The sequence below is a fragment of the Chelonoidis abingdonii genome, chromosome 2, assembly GCF_003597395.2.
Source record: "Chelonoidis abingdonii isolate Lonesome George chromosome 2, CheloAbing_2.0, whole genome shotgun sequence".
NCBI lineage: Eukaryota > Metazoa > Chordata > Testudines > Testudinidae > Chelonoidis > Chelonoidis abingdonii.
The window spans coordinates 243,827,950-243,847,671 of NC_133770.1; the positions used below are offsets into that span (position 1 = coordinate 243,827,950).

At 43.1% G+C, this 19,722-nt stretch overlaps 1 protein-coding gene across 9 annotated transcripts in view; it reads right to left on the reverse strand.

The window, feature by feature from the left end:
- The window catches only part of STAU2 (staufen double-stranded RNA binding protein 2), a 234,245-nt gene that overhangs the window by 111,259 nt on the left and 103,264 nt on the right, over positions 1 to 19,722 (reverse strand). For all 9 annotated transcript variants that reach the window (XM_032784756.2, XM_032784753.2, XM_032784754.2 and 6 more), the window contains one exon: positions 14,005 to 14,065. In XM_032784756.2, coding sequence (XP_032640647.1) covers positions 14,005 to 14,065 — 61 coding nt within the window. The remainder of the gene's footprint in view (positions 1 to 14,004; positions 14,066 to 19,722) is intronic.

The window sequence follows — 19,722 nt, forward strand, 5'->3', positions numbered from 1 at the left end:
CTACTTGCATGAGTAAAATTAGGACTGGACCCCAAATTCTGGCTTCTCCCTCACTGAGCCACTACAAGAGCAAGTGCGGAGCCACAGCAACCAAGCTACAATTCTCAAACCTGACTGCCTGTGCAGGGCAAACACAGACAAGAAAGTTCAAGTGGCCTGCTGACAGAGAACCCTACAGTGCTCCATAACGTTGCTTCAGATCAGAGCAATTCAGGCTCTAACAGGTGCACAGTGGGAGTGCATACATGAATGGAAAGAGCAAGACACATTCCTTATCCAGCTGATTACTACATCCTGTCTCCTTGCCTAAAGCTTAGAGAGCCTTATGGCTCCAGTCCTCCAACTGACTTTGCATGGACAGATCTCCAGGGAAGTCAGTGGAGTGCTGCACAGGCACAAGGGTGTGCACCTGTGTCAACCTCTTGCAGGACTGGAGGCCCAGATCAATATACTGCATGACTTCTGAATGGCTATACTATGGAAGTGTTGGAGAGGGTCAGGAAGAGGTTCCATGCACCATCTTCCTCCCTGGACAGATCCATGCACGACAATCTAGAATACAACCCTGTAAGTATAAAACACCATATGCATGTGTGTAAAGCAGTGTTTTATATACAGTATTTTAATAATATACCCTTCATCTGTGACTCCATCAACTTCAGATAAATCTCATCTCACCTCACATTGTTTAAATTGCTTTGTAAAATGGATACTGGGTTTAAATGGTTTAAACAGGCATAGCGTATCTCCCAGTTTACTGTCAGGTAAAACTGGGCTACATAAACCAAGAAACAATCATCACAAAATAGAGTGGCAAGTACTCAGCACCTCCTAAATCTGACCCATTGTAAATCCAATTTCACTAAATGCATTTGAGAAATAATGGTGATTAATTCAATCATATAAGTGAAAGAACACACTGGTACCATTATGAAAAAGAATCTATTTTGGAAAAAACAGCACAATTGCTAACTTTTTTACAAAATATTTTAAACTAAATCAAGTACTGCAGATGTCTATTCCATTGATGTAATATTACTTAAAACAAACATTTCACATGCTTTCTCAGCCTTTTCGATGTTTTTACATGATCCACCCAAATATCTAACTGCTGTCTGGAACAATAGTTTGGAATTTTTCCAGACTACCAAACTTTCTAAATGTTAAAATAACTAATATATGGCATATGATGAATAAAAAGATATTCAGCATGATATATCAAATGCTCTTATAAACCACCTACATTGTTATAAAGGAGATGGTAAATTAATAACAGTAATAGTACTGTTCACTTACATAACACCTTCCAGCTGAGGCTCTCAGAGTGCTTTATAAGTAATAATTAATTAAGTCATATGGAACACCTCAGGGGTAGATATTATTGCCATCACTGACTATTTTTAAAAAATAGATGATGTAGTATTTTGGACATTCCTATTAAGACATTTAAACTGTTGGGATTTCAACTTTAAAACTTAAGTTTAATGAGACTAATTAAAACTTGCTTTTAAACAGCTGCCGATGAAGCACGGAAAACTTTAAAAAATCTCTTTTGGAACATCTGTGCTAAGAAATATAGTTTCTTAAGTTTTACTGCCTATTTTTAAAATAATACTAAGGATCCTTCTATAAAATTTTTCTGTGCCTGCTGCTTATTTCTAATCTGAATGTATAACCTTCTGTCTGAATATCACAATTTAGTTGCTGTGGAAATTATATTACATGATGACGATTATGACACCAAGTGAGGAATGAACTATAGAAGCATAAGAACTCTTCAGAAACAAATACCAGAAACTGCTTTCATATGCACACTTTTGTTAATAAAATTTGGGAGACTAGATATACAAACAAATGAGATATCTACTGACGTATCTCTAGATAGGAGTTGTCCACACAGTATGAGTGGATCTTTGCTCACTTAAAGTTCTTATAATCTTATTATTCCTCTGCGAAATCTAGATTTTTATGTGACTATGAAGAAAAAAATTATCATATGCTAAATTCAATACAAATCTCATATTACAGAATCATATGTAACTGTAAATCATAAAGGTTACAGCAAAGATGCAGAGTAATATATGACAATTATTAGGAGTCTCAGGAACTATATTTCACCATATATATCAACAGTGGTGCACCTTCTGCTGCATATAACCTAGAGGTGCATTCATGAAAGACCTATAAATAATTTCCGTGCACAAACATATTATTTACACCCATGGGCAATCATGTAAGGAAAATATGCAGACTAGCTATGCAGTATAATCACTAACACTTGAAAAACAATTTTAATCCATTCTTTAATGGTAATTGTTAGCAGTTGCTTAAAATTGTAATCTCTAAAGAGACTTCTAACCTTACAATCAAATACAGGTGTGTATGATCTTTTGTCTACATCTGCCAATCACATAGTAGAAAACTGTAAAGTGGTATGGAGGAATATTATATAAATGGCAAGATTAAGGCAATGCAGGGGCCTGGGTAACATCTCTACCTGAGTAGTCCCCAGTCTTACCTCTGTGCTGTGCTCCCATCCCTTCCTGGAGTAGCAGTGGCAGAGCCACCAGTGCAAGAGGCATCTTTACTTTTACCCACCATTCCTCTTCGGACAGGTTGGGGACCCTCCTCCCTGGCCCATCCTACTTTGTCTTCACACTGTGTGGGATTCCCTCCCAGAGAAGAATTCAGGCTTCACCCATCAGAGCAAAGGATTCTGTGTGTGAGGGCCCTCGCCAACCTCACTCCTGCAGAGCAATCGTGACAACAAGCCTCCCACAGACATAGCCGCTGCTGCAGTAGTATTGACACGGCACCCTGGCAGCCAGTTCCTGAGCTAACAATGCAATAAAATGAATAGGGCACTTAACCATCTTAAAGCCATCACAGGGCTGTCTGCAGATTCAGGAAAATGTCTCTTCATCACTTACAGTGGGTCATGCTATCAAACTTTTCTTCACAACCACGAGGTCTAGGAACATACTTCTGAACATGAAACCTGATGTTGTCATGTGACTTCCAGGAGATAGTTCTCTAGACATGGGACTGTCTCTCAATCCAGCTCTGAACAAACCAGACCTAATTCTTTCTCTCCTCCCGTTCAGGACTGTCAGAATACTCCTTTTCCCCCACAGTTTTCAGTCTTTTCTTGTTTCAGTGACTTGGAGTCATAGCTTTTCCCTGAACAAGGGGCAGAGCACTGTTCTACTGCACCTGAAGCAACCGGAAAGCTACAATAGTTGGTGTGTTGGGAGGGGCCAAGGCTTCGCCCACTTCCTCCCTCATCCCCAGAACACTTCAGTGGAACATGCCTTGCTCCCTTCACTGCGATCTGTACAGCCAGTAGAAGTGTGTGCCTTACTCCTGTAGGCTGCCATGTCTACAGGGCCATGATTTAGCCCTACATGCAATCTGTTTATCTTATAAAATAAACTGATCATTTGAAATTAATAATCTTCTTTCAATCAAAGATAGGTTATGTGAGGTATGATCAGTACTTGGGAACTCAATAAAATCAGCCAGCAATAACCACTAAACAGTTTATTTTTCAGACCAAGATTCTGCCACACTTACTCATGCTGAGGAATACCTTATTTCTTGATTAGTCCCACTAAAATCAACAGGACTAACTGCAAAGTAAGGTATTTTGCAATGTGAGTGAGGGTATCAGAATCTGGCATTAAATTACTTCACCATGAAGCAATTCACAGTAGACCAGATCCTGTAAGGTGTTGATCACTGCAGATTCACAGGAATTTCCACAGGAGCTGCAGCTGCTCAACATCTCTTAGCATCTGGCCCATCATAAATCCAATTCCACCAAAAAGCCTTGGAGAAATTCGAAAAATAAGGGTGGCTATTTTAGTAACGAGAATGAGTAATTTAAGTATTACCATTAAAATGGTAAAAACCTGACAAAATTCTATGTTAGAAATAGCTTTTAAGTGTCACTACTTTAGAAAACATTAGTAAAACAATGGAATAGGTAAAACCATTATGTACTCAGCAATAGTCTACATATCACCTTGGACTTCGGAAGCAGGAATACTGGCCTAGAGACCAGCATTATTTAACTAATGCATCTGTCTGAGGCAGCTTACAGGCTACCAATCACTAATATACAGGCACTAAAAATAAAACTTTGTACTTACATAGTGCCATCCATTAAAAGATCTTAGTTATGTGAGGTTAAATAAAGTGATGTTATGTGGCGCCCGCCCCATTAAAAAAACAGCTTGTTTAACCTCACAACACCCATGTTAAAATATAAGGGTATGGCTACACTTGGAAATGTGCAGCGCTGGGAGTTACAGCTGTGGTCGTACAGCTGTGTAGGAACAGCACTGCAGTGTGGCCACACTCACAGCTACCAGCGCTGCAGTGTGGCCACATTTGCAGCGCTGTTGGGAGTGGTGCATTGTGGGCAACTATCCCAGCGTTCAAGTGGCTGCAACGTGCTTTTCAAAAGAGGGGGGTGGGGTGCGTGTGACAGGGAGCATCGGGGAGAAAGAGAGAGCGGATTTTTGGAGCAGACACTGAGCTACTGCCTTGCAAATTCATGGCCATTTCCCACCCCTCTTCAAATCACTCTTAAATGTAAAAAGGCTTCAGACAGATAAGCCAGCTCTCCAACGGACTCCCTCCCCGCCGCCTGACTGTTTGTCTTCTCAGCAAACAGCTGTGACATTCAAAGCCTCTGCTCTGCTCGTCCAGCTGGAGGCAAAGAGCAGCTGGTTTGGTGCTCGGGGAGTACCTTCCGGTTTTTTGTAGACAGGAATTCTGGAACCTCTTATACCTCGCAGGCTCAATAACACGCTGATGAGTGTCCACATCCTGATGAGCACGCTGCATCACCAGCGCTGGATTCGCTACACCCGTAGCAGACCAGGAGTACAGCCAGCGCTGCAGCCAGGGAGTTGCAGCGCTGGCTGAGCTTTGTAAGTGTGGACACCGAATAAGTTGCAGCGCTGTAACCCCCTCACCAGCGCTGCAACTTGCAAGTGTAGCCAAGCCCTAAGTATATTATTTGCTTCTTTACGGCTGAATAAGAGAAGAAAAAAAATTGTTTTGGTTTGTCTTTTTTTTACATTATTAACATCAAGTCTGGAGTTCCCTGATATTGCTGGAAGATTCTCTGCACAACTGGAGAACTACTAGAATTATGACACCAGAAGAGACAAGGCTGAAACCTGAGCAGTGGAGAAGGGGATAATTTTTAGTGAGACATTTTAAAATTCTGTTTATGTTGTTTTTGTTTTTATTATTTAACTCAAACTCTTGACGCACACTTGAGAGAAAAGCTCTTTGTGAAAGTTTCAACACCTTCCCCTCTCCATTTGGGGAATGAGAACTCATGAAAAACAAGTCTTTGGTATTTTTAATATAAAGAGCAAACAGGAAAAAAAAAACAAAGGGAATTTCTACAGAATATCTAATTAAACACTCTAGTGGACATGGATTCAGGACACATAGCATTTTCTGAAGCAATGACTTGTCCATTTGAGGGTCTGCATAGTAGTTCAGTGTACCAATAGAACTTAAGAATGATCAAGGCTAGCGTGTGAGTTTTGAAGGGAGATAACATAAGGCAGAGGACAGGAAAGAGCTGTTATTAACAAAAGTAGATGGGTCAACAAATCAGGGAGTGATACCAAATCAGGATAGAGGGCTGACAGTTCAGATGCTTGGAAGAGCAATAAGACAGTGATTTCCGAGGGGTGAAGCAATGAGTCAGTGCTTCAGTGTAACCAAAGAGTGGCCTGCATAGGCAAGATCATTCATTACCAGAGTAGAAAAGAGGAGAGTGGGAGTTGTGATGATGAAATAAAGGGCATGATCTACATGTGAGAGAGAAGAATGAATAAGTCTAGCAGATGAGGATGGAGAGATAGTTGGAGTTAAGACAAAAGCTCAGTAAAGTTATGAGTGCGGATGAAATCAGTGGGGGAGAGGAAGTTCTGGGAAGCAAGATGTCTGAAGTAAGGAAAGAGCTTGGAGGAGAGAATGGAGAACTTGAATAAAGCCTTGGTTAAGATAGCAATACTGCCTCAGCTATCAAGGGAGCCTCGTCTCAAAATTAGTGACACTTCTGTACGCACCGAATTGTTACCTGAGCACTTGATGGCATACCAAACTACTGCAAGAGACTCCAGTTCCTGTCGACAGGCTCAGCTGGTGGGACTGACACCTTGGAGTGTTCAGTAATGTTATAATGCTCATCTGGCAGCACCTGTGCTACAAAAGCAGCTGGAGAGTCCTTGTTCTCTGAGCTGTGCCACCTCAAATGCTTTCTGCAATGTAATCAACTCATCTTATTGTGTCTTTGACTCAGAATGACCATGGAATAGTAGTGTAGAATCTGAGGTAAATGTATACTTAAAAGAGTTATTAAATTATCAATCTACCACTTGGCAGAGTAGATTGATGTAAGATCTACTTATATTTTACTTAACCAAAAGTCCAAGAAACAGCAATAATTAATTGATACAAAAATATCATCCAGTGTAAATTATGCACTTGAGGCACACAGAAAATGATACAGAATATTGAAAATAAAAAATATAATGCTATCAGATCTGAATTTAACAAATCTGAAATAGAAAATAGACACTTTATCCAATAAACTGTGAATAGACTTTGGTTATCATCATCCATGGAAATGTACAGGTGTTAAGTTAGCCACAAAAGAGCTCCATTAACATTCCTTGGATGAAAAAAAAAAAAAATAGGGAATTACAAGAAAGAAGGAAAATACTGCTATACAGTACACCTCTACCCCACTATAACGCGACCCGATATAACACAGGTTCGCATATAGCGTGGTATTAGCAGGGCTCCGGCAGCACTTTAAAAGGTCCAGGGCTCTGGCTGCTGCAGGGAGCCCTGGGCCCTTTAAATCCCACTGGAGCCCTTCCGCCCCTACCCCGGGGCTGTGGAAGCAGGGCTCCACCAGCGATTTAAAGGGTCTGGGGGTCCCTGCAGTGGCTGGAGCCTGAAGCTCTTTAAATCACCGCCAGAGCCCTGCCGCCCTTACCCCGATATAACGGGGTTTCAGCTATAATGCGCTAGGGATTTTTGCCCCCCCCCCCCCCCCCCGACCACGTTATAGTGGGGTAGTGGTGTATATGGTGTTTCTTCTTTGAGGCCAAGATCTATAAGCACACAAAATTTCATGAAAATCCGTCTTAATTTATTGTGCTATGCTTTTACAAAAAATGTCAAGATGAAGTAAAAGAACAAATACTTTCCCTATAATTTAGCTATACATTTTCTATCAATAGGGATTATTTCTATGTGATATTAGGGATTATGTGTAAGCAACAACACAAAAGATACTTAATAATGTGAAGGCAATTGCCAATGTTCCCAATCCTATTCTGTGCAATATAGATGGAAATAGTACTGTTCCTTTTAACCTTGGATTTAAGACACTACTCTGACTCACTCACTCACTCTATTTTTCTCTTGGCTTATTTTTTACTCAGAAGAATTGCATTAGATCAAATATCTTTGTTCCTTTGGAGTTCATCTGCTCCTGCTGCTTGTTCACCACCTGAAATCATAATCATCTGTTTGTGACATCACAATTAGTTACTGAGAAGATGATTACTCTGTCACAAACAGATGATTATGATTTCAGATGGTGAACAAACAGCAGGAGCAGATGTACTTCCAAGGAACAAAGATCCTGATTTCATGCAAGAGTCCTTAGTAATAAAAGATTAAGGAAGAAAAATAACAGTAAATATTTTACACATAGGTGGAACTGTTTATAAACATAATCTTTTCCATGAGGTAGTTGTGGTTCTTCAATTTTCATTTGGACAACACCCATAAACTGGAGAAGGGACTTTTGTTTAGCCTCTTTGAAAAAGTGGAACACCTTTCCTAGGGAAAAATGGTTTGTACCTTTTTTTGCTTCTTTATGATGTATAAAGAATGACTGATAGTGCTATCAGTTAGGAGGAAGTAGGGTTGAAAAGTTTGCCACAAAGATGGTTGTTGGAGTATTTAATATCTGGGAAGAGGGAAAGGGGTAACTGGTCAGTTTCTGGGTACCAGTCCTGGGGGATGCAGAAGGTGTAGTAAGTGGGTATGTTATAGGAAATAGAGAGGAGGGTATTTTCCAGTGACAACCCACACAAGATATAGTTGGAAAGTAATAAAATCTGTTGCTCTCTTGTAAACAATTTACTATTGTTTCTTTAACAAAACAGATAACTTCACTTTGCTATTCTAGTTTTAGTCTATATGGTTTCAGAAGAAAACGCTGCACGTCGAGCAGACAAAGAAAGAGAAGGAACACTAGCATGCAAAAGGAAGCTAAAACGTAATCCACCAAAGACTCTGCATTTTCGCCAACTAGGGCCCAAGCTTAGCTGGAAGAGTAGCTGCTCACCTGTTAGAGAATTGCTATGAAGATGAATGAGGGCAGCAAGGAGGTACACAAACACCTCAGGGCCCACTTTAGACTCTTACAGTGCCCAGACACATTAGTTTTTATGCTATCTATGTCATATGACAGTGATGTAGAGTTCCATTTTCTGCAATGTTTTGATGTTGTGTGATGCTTTAACTTCATTACAAATACAACTGGGGTGGCCACCCTGCCTAATATACTGGTGTTCTCTCTAGCCTCACTCCATTAAAATGAGGATTTGGGAATGAGGAAAATGCTTCTCTTGTTCTCTTTAACCCATCCTATATTAAAACTATTATTTTACCACCATATATTTTTAAAAAAATGGTGCTGATATTGCAAAAAAGAGATTATGTACTAGTTACTGTTCTTCAAGAATCGCCTCTGTACATTGACACTTGTAGGGAGACGGCATTGAGCTGTGGAACTGTCAATGGCACATGCCATTGACTTAAAAAGCTGAGTCTGTTGGGGAGAGTGAATTCGCAGGAGTGGGCTCATCACCTACTCTACATAAAGGGAGCACACCTCTCCAACTACCTCAGCTCCTTCTCCCTAACTGCAAAGTCCTGATTTTATACAGAATTCCAATGTAAAGGGGAAGGTGTGTAATGGGAATAGACAAAGGCCCTCAAAACTCAAAGAAGACTGTTCTTTAAAATTTGCCTCTGTGCAACACAACAGTGGTTGTAAATGGGTTCTTCCTGACATCTCTCCCCAGATGGTACAAATAACCACTGAAATGGCTTGGTCTTTTCCAGGTAAAAACAGAATTCCTTGCTTCTAGTGTATAGAAATCAGTTTCTCTTGGGTAGGAATGGTGCTCTAAGGAAGAACACAGGTAGGGAATATATTGAGATAGGTGGAAATCTGAGACCATCTTAGGCAAGAAGCTGGGATGGAGTGACCTATGGCCTTTATGGTATAAGATGGAGTATAGTATAAGATGGAGGGGCCATCACAGCATTATGCTCATTCACCTTTGTAGCGGATGCAATTGCTCTCAAGAAGGATATTTTGATTGCTAGATAGTTAAGAGAGGCTTGAGCAAGAAGCTCATAAAAGGGGGGTCCATCTGCCTCAGTAGGACAAGATTGAGGTCCCACAAAGTAGAAAGCGTCCTAAGGGATGAAAAACACATTTATCATGCTCTTAGGGTATGTTTACACTGCAGCTGGGACAAAAACTCTCAGCCAGGCTATCTTCACTCAAGCTAGTGTGCTAAAAATAGCAGTGTGGATGCTGTGGCTCTAGCCACACAAGCTCAGACTCAGGGGACTAGGTAGGCCTGAAAGCAAAATTGCTGTCCAAGCCACAATCTCCACACCACATTTTTGAGTGTGCTAGTCAGGTGGAGCTAGTGTGAGGTGGTCTACCCCAGCTGGGAGGCTCTCTCCTAGCTGCAGCATAGACACACCCTTACAGAATCTGGAGACTGTAGTGTTAGAAGATGGGTTTGTCCTTAACATAAATCTGATGAGCGGATACTTCTGCCTATGGATTTTAGAGACGATATAGGTAAGCCTTGAAACTTAAAGAAGGTACTCTGATACTGCAGGGCCCCAGCTCAAGATGGGGGAAATCCTTTACTAGTGAAGTATAGTATATCATATACAGTAAACCATTTCCATGTTGCTTTATAGCATTTCGGGATGGAGTCTTTACTGGATGGCAAGAAAAAGGCTTGAACCCTCTGAAAGCAGAAAAATTAGTCAGCAGTTATCCTCTATGCTGCAAGGTGGAATGCCCACTTGGTTGCAATGCAGAATCCTTTCTTGCTGTTGAGACAGGAGGTCTGGAGATAGAGGCAGCATAATGGTTTTCTGGCCAGCTGCAGAAGATCTGGATACCAGTGCTTTAATGATGATGACCGCTGGTGGTGAGGATGATAATGACTAATACTTCAGGTTTTTTCAAAAGGTATGGTGTGAGTAATGCAAATACTATGCATTCTGTATTTTGTCTCTCTCCTTTACTGACTACAACGTGTGCATTGTTTGATTGGTTACAAAAGTAATTACTGTAGAAAGAGCACTATGTAATCCCTGTTGTGCACCATGGGGTCCCCCTTCTATTGCTAAGCTCTGTAATGTAGTCGATCTAGGGGGATGAACTGTTATAGATTAAAGTAGGTATAAACCCTCACCTTGGGGTAAGTAATTGTTTCAAAAAACCTAAAACTATAGACCAGGCTAAACATGCACAGTCAAAGTTTTCCTCTCTCCACAGATACAGGCCAGGAATGCATTCCTCCTTGCTTGTTGATATAGTACACGGACATGGTATTGAGTGTAAGCACCTATACTACATGATGCTGCAAGGACAAGCAAAATCTGAGCTATCTGAGCTCCAGTCCAGCAGCAACACATCAGAAGACACAGAATCCGGACCCCAGAAGTGTTCAGAAGGCAAAGCATTTGGAGATCTTGGCAATGCATACACTAGCCCTGACTAGAGGCAATGGTGGTAATAGTGATTGTAGGGATGGTAGGATAAAAGGGTACCTCAGAGGACATTGTCTCTGTTCTCCTACCAGTAAAGCTGTGGGAGCACTCGAGGAGTCAGTCTCCTTAGAAGGCTGCGTACATTTGGCATGTGCCTCTCAAATGTTGTGATATAGGTCGATAAGGCCATTAGGCCTAATAGTTTTAGGCAAAATTGTTTGGTCTGTACCAGTGTTCCCTGAGAGTTGCCAAGAAGTCTCATACCTTGTAAAACCTCTCCTCTGGGAGCAAGGCTATGTCCTAAGTGGAGTCCAGAACTGCTGTGATGATCCTTTGTGTAGGCTGATGTATGAATTTTTCCCCGTTGATTAAAAATCTCAGTAATTGTAAGTGGCTGTACATCTATTGGATCACTGAGGACGGAGTCTGCTGACAGTGGTCATTAGGAGCCATTCATCCAAGTGAGAGTGGACAGAGTGCAGAAAACACCGGCTACGAATGTCGGTCCCTGGTATAATTGCTGGGCAAGAAGCATACCTCTCAATGAAACTCTGGTATTCAATATAGCACCCATGAGGGACAGAGGCTTTCTGGAACAGCGAAAGGGCTATTTTCACTACCTATAACACTATAAATTAACTGTTTACAATGAACTCTGAAGTAGGGTCAAAGGGATGTCTAGTCTGCAGGTCACGAAGGTGAGTTCTGGTCACTCTCTGTGATGGTGGAAGAGGGCTGCTTGGGGGATGTACTCCCTTATATAGACTAGGACAACAATGTCACCCTTGTAGGAGATCTCTTGTGCACCACCCCCAACGAACACTGCTTTTTGAAGTAGTTCCACTGTTCAATGCGAGGGGCACCAGAGGCTCTTGTAGAAATATTAAAACAATTATTCAAGTTCTCCTATGCAGCCAGATTCGAAACATCCCTTTATTTCCCTGCCTAACTTAAACGAGATTCTGTCTTTCTCTCTGTGTCTCTATGCACTTCTAGTGTGCTCATCTGTGCAGTATCTCAACAAAACGCAAGGCCTCATGGGTCTAGAACCGCTACCAGTCAACTGACATCTCCAGGCTGCCACCCAGCAGCAGCTGTAACCAATTAGTGCTCCATTTCCCATGACCCACTGTGGACACAGACCCCACGTTTAAATATGCCAGTGGGAGAGCTCTCTTGCGCCAGCATAGAGCAGCAACACAGGAGACCTTACAGCAGCGCATCTGCAGGGGTACAGCTGTGCCATTGTAAGGTCTGTAATGTAGACATAGCTTAACGTGGGGTAAGATCCTAATGAGGACAAGGCAGTCTGTAGTTTTCACATGTGCTAACAGGCTGGTCTGCCCCTTTAATAGCCAAGAGCCTGGGGGCAGTCAGCCCTGTTCAATGATCAGACCCAGCTGGGCTGGAGGCAAGTGATAATACAAGCCAGTAAGTAGTTCAGTTGAGGAGGAGCTGCAGGTGGGAGATGGGCTCCTGCAGTAGGCTCTGAAGCATTAGTATTGAAGGGAAGGGTGAGTCCTCCATTCAGCACTGAGAGAGACAAGGGGAAAGGCCACTGGGTGTTGTGGCTGATCGTGGGCAAAGGAAGTGCTTTTTGTTTTGATGTTTTGCCTAACTTTTATGTTTATAAAACTGTGTCCTGAAAAAGACTTGGGCATGGCAGAGTGTCTTTCCTGGGCTGGGGAAACAGGCCTGCAGGCTACACAGGTAAACGCTGGAAGCAACTTAGAGTTTACCTCAATCGGCTACTGTGAAAATTACAACTACTATGGCCTTGTCTACACTACCAAGTTCTGTTGCCAAAAACTGCCTTTTGGTGACAAAACAGGAAGAGCGTACACCCTACAATGTGACTTTTGTCGTGAAAAATGCCCAGCGTTGGTGACAAAAACACTTCCACCCCTATGAGAGACTTTTGTCTTTTCCTCTCCCTTTACTGTCGACAAAGAGCCAGTGTAGACACTGCTGATTGTTTTGTCGACAGAACTGGCTTACGCCAGTATCCCACAATGCCTGCCCTGATCGTTCTGCTCAGTGTTTTAATCTCTGCTGCCCTGAGGCATGTGCCCCTCCCCTTTCAAAGCTCCAGGAAGTATCTGTATGCTGCTCCGTTTGGGGAATAAACAAAGAGCAAATCATTGGAATGCTCCTGTTCTGTCCTGCACTAGGAACACAGGAGGAGGCAGACTGATGCTGTGGGGGGGGAGGGGGTGGATGGGGAGAAGCCTGCTGTACTGCTTTGCCATTCCTTAGCACAGAGAGCTCACAGAGCTACTCATGATGCTGCTCTCGGCAGCTGATAGGGCTGTGGGAGAACTCGCACAGCGATCAGCTCTTTCTTCCCACAACACTGCACTGTGGGATACATATCCACAGTGCATTGCTCACCCTGTCGATGATGGTGTCCCCAGTGTGGACATAATCTGTCGAGAGAGGGAGCAAGTGTGAACACCCTTTGGCGATTTTTGTTTTGTTGACTTCTGGGCGTCGACATAAGTTTCATCAACAAAACATGGTAGTGTAGACAAGCCCTTTGTCTTCACCAGGGTTCTATGTCATGTTAATTACCATGTATGAGCTAACCTGAGTTCAGAAAAAACTCTCTCTTTTGAAGACAATGCCTCACTATATAATTAACGCATTTCAAAATAAGCATGAAAATCCACTCCATTTTTAAACAAAGAATATGCCATTTTGCTCTCGCTATAGTATAGCACAGGGGTTTTCAAACTGGGGGCCGGGACCCCTGAGGGGCTCACAAAATTATAATATGGGGGGTCAGAGGATGGCAATTTCCACCCCAAACCCTGCTTTGCCTTCAGCATTTATAATGGCGTTAAATATATTAAAAAAGTGTTTTTAATTTGCAAGGGCGGGGGGGTCACACTCAGAGACTTGCTATGTGAAAGGAGTCACCAGTAAAAAAAGTTTGAGAGTCACTGGTATAGAACACTGCCATGTCTATACTTGTAAGGCAGATACACCACAGAAAACTTTTCAGACAATTTCTGATAAAAAAGACTAACTAAAATGTCCATAATGACTAGATAATTCATTTTAGTTGATTTAATTAATCAAATACCCAATAGAAAAGTGCCTAAAAGTTAAATCTGAATGAATATAAGAAGTAATACTCACTGTTACTCGTTGGCTCAGGAAACCCAACATTTTGGCCATTCCAGCCTTTGTTTTCCCCTGGCTGGCACAGTTTAAAAAAAAAGGAAAGAAAGAAAAAAATAAGTCCAGCACAAATATATTTTTACAGAAAGTATTAAAGAGTTTTGTGAAGAAACATTTCCATTTTAAAAGAGTAGCTGTTTGAATTGACCAAAGCTAAACACACATGGAGAGGTACTCGACAAACCTGCCCACACAGCTCTGCTTGAGCACCTTCATTTTCACTTGAAACAGGTTCTTCCAGTACTAAACCTCCCTATGAATAAACATTACCAGCTACAGGCCAAAAAATCAACAATAAAGATGTCAGCACTATTTCACCAGGGACTGGGCTCAGATTAGCAAACATGTTTAACTTTTGATTATTCATTGTTGTTGTAGCGAGGGTCCCAGGATATTAGAGAGAGAGAGAGAGAGAGAAGGGACCATTCACAGTGAGGTGGCTCATTAACACTCCTGTAGTCATAGGAAAAAAAGGAAGGTTAGTGGGTTACAGACTCTTGTAATAAGACATAAATCCAGAGTCTTTATTAAGATCATGATTTTTTGTGTCTAGCCCAGTTAAGAATTTAAGCTCCCAAACTCCTCTTTTCCAAGTGTTCTGGAGGCTTCCTTTGAGAATGAGATAAAGAGTGAAAAGCGTTCACTCACAGGTGATATGGTGTGTTTGTCTTTTATCATTTACCTGGGTGAGTTCATCTACAAATGCAGTGATTGTCTGGTTTCATCCACATGGTTGTTATTGGGGCATTTAGTGCACTGGATGAGGTACACCCCCTGTTGTGATAGGTATGTGTTGTGGTGGGTACTGATCACAGTAACAGTGGAGATATGTCTCTAAGTTTTGCATCTGTCATTCTGGTGGGGTCTGGTGCCACTCTGAGTTGGTGTGTCCTGGTCTGCAGGGAGCTTGCTTCTGACGATGAACTTAGAGAGGTTGGGAGGTTGTTTGAAGGCCAAAAGTGGGAGTGCAGGAAAGATTTTATTCAGGATGAGATTATCATCAAGTATGGGTTGTAGTTGTTTGATGATACCCCATATAGTTTCCTTAAAATGTGTGCTAACTACTTATGCTAAACTATTTGATCTTGTATTTAGCTGGACACTTGGTACCTTTCCCAGACCTGAAGGAGAACTTTGCGTAGCTTGAAAACTTGTCTCTCTCACCAACAGAAATTGGTCCAATAAAAGATATTAGCTCACCTACCTTCTCTCTCTTTAACGTTTGATTAGTCAGATTTAAAACAAAATGCCATGAGACACAATCCTTCCACAAGTTCCCCAGGGCCAGTGGAGTGCCTAAATGGCACCATCTAGCCTTCAGCTTAAGAACTCACATGCTGGAATAGGCCAATCTAACCCAATATCTAGCCAGCAGTCAAAATCAGATTTTGTGGAGGAAGCTGTAAAACTGTCAAAAGACAACTACTGTAATTTTATAATATTACGCCAGATTGGGATTAATTTACTCCAATTTCCATTATAAGTTGCTAGAGTCAGTAGATAGCTATTTTGAGGAGGCCAGTGGGTCTAACGCTGGGTATTTAACAACTCACTCCTATTTTGAAAACATGAACAAACACAGAATTTCAAAGATAAGGCATTCTTAAGGCTCTCACAATTGTAATGTTCCAGATTTCTATGTGAACGTGGAGACACAAGTCCCAGCTTACCAACAGCCTGTGTTCCATCTCACAATCAGCTCAAAGACTGATAGTCTGGCTTTCCTCAATGTGTGGATCAAATGGATCTCTTAAATTTCCATACAGCTTTATGTGGGCACAGTGGCCCCCACAGGAGTACTACCTTTGGGCCATGACTAGGTCATGTAGTTTGTCTCTGGGAGGCAGGGATGGCAGTAGACTGAAATGGCCAAAAGGCAGGGTAACGTATTTTCCCAAAAGGCTGAGATTTATGACAATGACAGAGTCCTATCCTGAGGATTTTAGCTTATCTGGGTCTCCCTGCCTCCCCTGCAGCATTCGCAGAACCCTCTTTGCCCTACACAGCTATCATTCTCTGGCCTCCATCTCCTCCTACCTGCTCTTTCTCTTGTGGCAAATTGCCGATACTGTTCTGCTGGGTCTCGCGCTCTGTCTTCTCTGGGGTAGGTTCACGGCGCTATTGCTTGCCTCTGAACCAGTTCTTAATCATTCCCCTAGTGTCCTTGGAGGAGGGGAGTGGAGAGGGAGGGACCTGGGCCCGCCCTCTACTCCAGGTCCCAACCCAGGGGCCCTGGGGTTGTGGTGAACCACTTGACTAGCGGTTTCTTCCCCTGGGGTACTTCCCTCTCATACCCGTCAGCTTGTGAAGGGCTTCTCACCTCTCTTCTATCAAGCCTGGTGCCCCTTACCTAGGGTTTCTGTTGGGCTTCCCAATCCACCGCAGCACTCCTCCAAACCTTCTATTTCTCTCTGGACAACTCTTCTCTTCTGCAATCTGCACTCTGCTCCAATCCACCTTTCTCCTTCACTACCACACCCTGTCTGACTAAGCAGGGTTATATCAATGACTGGAGTCAGGTGCTCTAACTGGAGTCAGGTGCTCTAATTGGCCACAGCTGTTCTAGTTAATCTAAAGCAACCTTCCTCCCTTGGCAGGGAATAAGGCCCCCTGCTAACCCTTATGCTGCCTTCTGCCATGCTGTATCACACTTCTTCATGTTCTATTAGGGCCCTGAAGGGGAAACTATGCAGCTTAGGTAGCACTACTTTAATGCAGACTACATCGTAAGTTCTGCTTCCTGAGAGGGAACACACCATGCAGAGCAGCTGTTCTGATTATTCTTCCAGTCACACCTCTTCAGCTATGGGGTACCAGCTCCAGCATAGAGGACTATTAATGAAGTCAGGCAGATCACAATGGAAGGAAGATGCGAGCGCAGGCTGTCTTTCTTCAGCTGTCATCTCCTTCCACACTTGAACACCACAGGATTTCTATGGTTTGGGTTTCATTCACATCTGTCATGGACAAATCCCCCTCTGAACTTGGCGTCCAAAAGATGGCCCAGTACCGCATGCATTCCTCTAAGCTCCATTACCGATTAGAACCTGTAGCGCTGCACCAACCAGAATTCCGTGCCTGGTACCTGTGGTCCCCACCTTGACGGGGCCCCAAGACCCAGACCCTCTGGATCTTAACACAAGAAAGTAAATCCTTTCCCCCACTGTTGCCTCTCCAGGCTCCCTCCCTGGGTTTCCCTGGAAGATTACTGTGATTCAAACCTTGAATCAACAAGAGAAGAAATTCACCTTCCCTCCTCCTTCTCTCCACCACGTCCCTGGTGATCCAGACCCAGTCCTCTGGGGTCTACCAGAATAAAAAACATCAGGTTCTTAACAACCAACTTTTAATTAAAGAAGAAAAACAGTAAAAATTATCTTGTTAAATTTAAAATGGAATAGGTACAGGGTCTTTCAGCTACTGACACTGGATACCCTCCAGCCTAAGTATACAAGTACATTAAAATCCTCCAGCCAAATGCACAATTAAAATCCTTCCAGCCAAATGCAATTTGCAAATAAAGAAACAAATAAGCCTGACTCACCTTATCTCCTAGTACTACTTTTTAAACTTATAAGATCCTGTATCGGAGAGATTGGAGAGAAACCTGGTTGCACATCTGGTCACTCTCAGAACCCAGAGAGAACCACCACCAAAAACTAACAGCACACACAAAAGAATACTTCCAGGACAACACTGAACAGTGCACTGATACAGGGACCCTCCACCAGCAGCACAAGAACTCCACATGGATCCTCCTGAGGGTTGAAATGACAGTCTGGACCTATCATTGAATGCTTCCGCTGACGTGCACAGCAGAAATACTAGAAAAACAATATCGCTTGCCTCATAACCTAAGTCGTGCAGAACGCAATGCCATCCACAGCCTCAGAAACCACTCTGACATTATCATCAAAGAGGCTGATAAGGAGGTGCTGTTGTCATCATGAACAGTGGCTGACTACCAAAAAGAGGCTGCCAGACAACTCTCCAATACCAAATTCTACAGGCCACTTCCTCAGATCCCACGAGGAATATACTAAAACTGCACCATCTACTCAGGACACTCCCTACACTAACACTGGAACAAATCAACATACTCTCGAGCCCTGACCAGGGTTATTCTCATCTACCTCAAGATCCACAAACCCAGAAATCCTGGACGCCCATCATTTCGGGCATTGGCACTCTCACTGTAGTGTCTGGATATGTGGACTCTCTACTCAGACCCTATGCCACCAGCACCCCAGCTATCTCTGTGGCACCACTGACTTCCTGAAGGAAACTACAATACATTGGTCACCTCCCAGAAAACACCATCCTAGCCACCATGAGTGTAGAGGCTCTCTACACAAACCATCCACACAGATGGAAAACAGCGTGTCAGGAACAGTAGCCTGATGATGCCACAGCACAACTGGCTGGCTGAGTCTGTGCCTTATACTCACACACAACTATTTCAAGTTTGATGACATATGTTCTCCAGATCAGTGCACTGCTATGGGCACCCGCATGGCCCACATTGCCATATTTTATGGCTGACCTGGAACAACGCTTCCTCGCTCTCCTCCATCACGCCCCTTCTCTAACTACGCTACATGATGACGTCTTCACATCTGGACCCATGGGACAAGACTCTGGAAAAATTCCACCACGATTCAACAGCTTCCACCCCACCATCAACCTCAGCCTGGACCATTCTACACGGGAGGTCTCCTTTCTAGACACCACGGTGCAAATAAGTGATGGTCACATTAACACCACACTATATCGAAAACCTACCGACCGCTATGCCTACCTTCATGCCTCCAGCTTCCATCCCGGGACATCACACGATCCATTGTCTACAGCCAAGCACTGAGATACAACCGCATCTGCTCTACCCTCAGACAGAGACAACACCTACAAATCTCCACCAAGCATTCTCAAAACTACAATACCCAACGAGGAAATAAGGAAACAGATCCACAGAGCCAGACGTGTACCCAGAAGCCTCCTACTGCAAGACAACCCAAGAAAGAAACCAACAGGGACTCCATGGCCATCACATACAGCCCCTAGCTTAAACCCTCCAACGCATCATCAGGATCTACAACCCATCCTGGACAATTGATCCCACACTTTCACAGGCCTGGGTGGCAGGCCATCTCACCCACAGACAACCTGCCACCTAAACGATTACACAGCAACTGAATACCGCACCAAAGTAACTCTAGCTCAGGGACCATCCATGCAACAACCTCGATGCCAACTCTGCCCACATATCTCATAGCGACACCATCACACAGGACCTAACCAGATCAACCACACCATCACTGTTCATTCACCTGCACGTCCATCAATGTATATATGCCTATATGCCAGCAATGCCCCTCTGCTATGTACATCGGCCAAACTGGACAGTCTCTATGGAAAAGTAAATGGACACAAATCAGTATTAGGAATGGCAATATAAAAAACCTGTAGGAGAGCACTTCAACCTCCCTGGCCACACTATAGCAGACCTTAATGTGGCCATCCTGCAGCAAAAAAACTTCAGGATCAGACTTCAAAAGACACTGCTGAGCTTCAGTTCATCTGCAAATTTGCACCATCACTCAAGATTGAACAAAGACTGTGAATGGCTTGCAGCGAAGAACAGTTTCTCCTCTCTTGGTTTTCACACCTCAGCTGCTA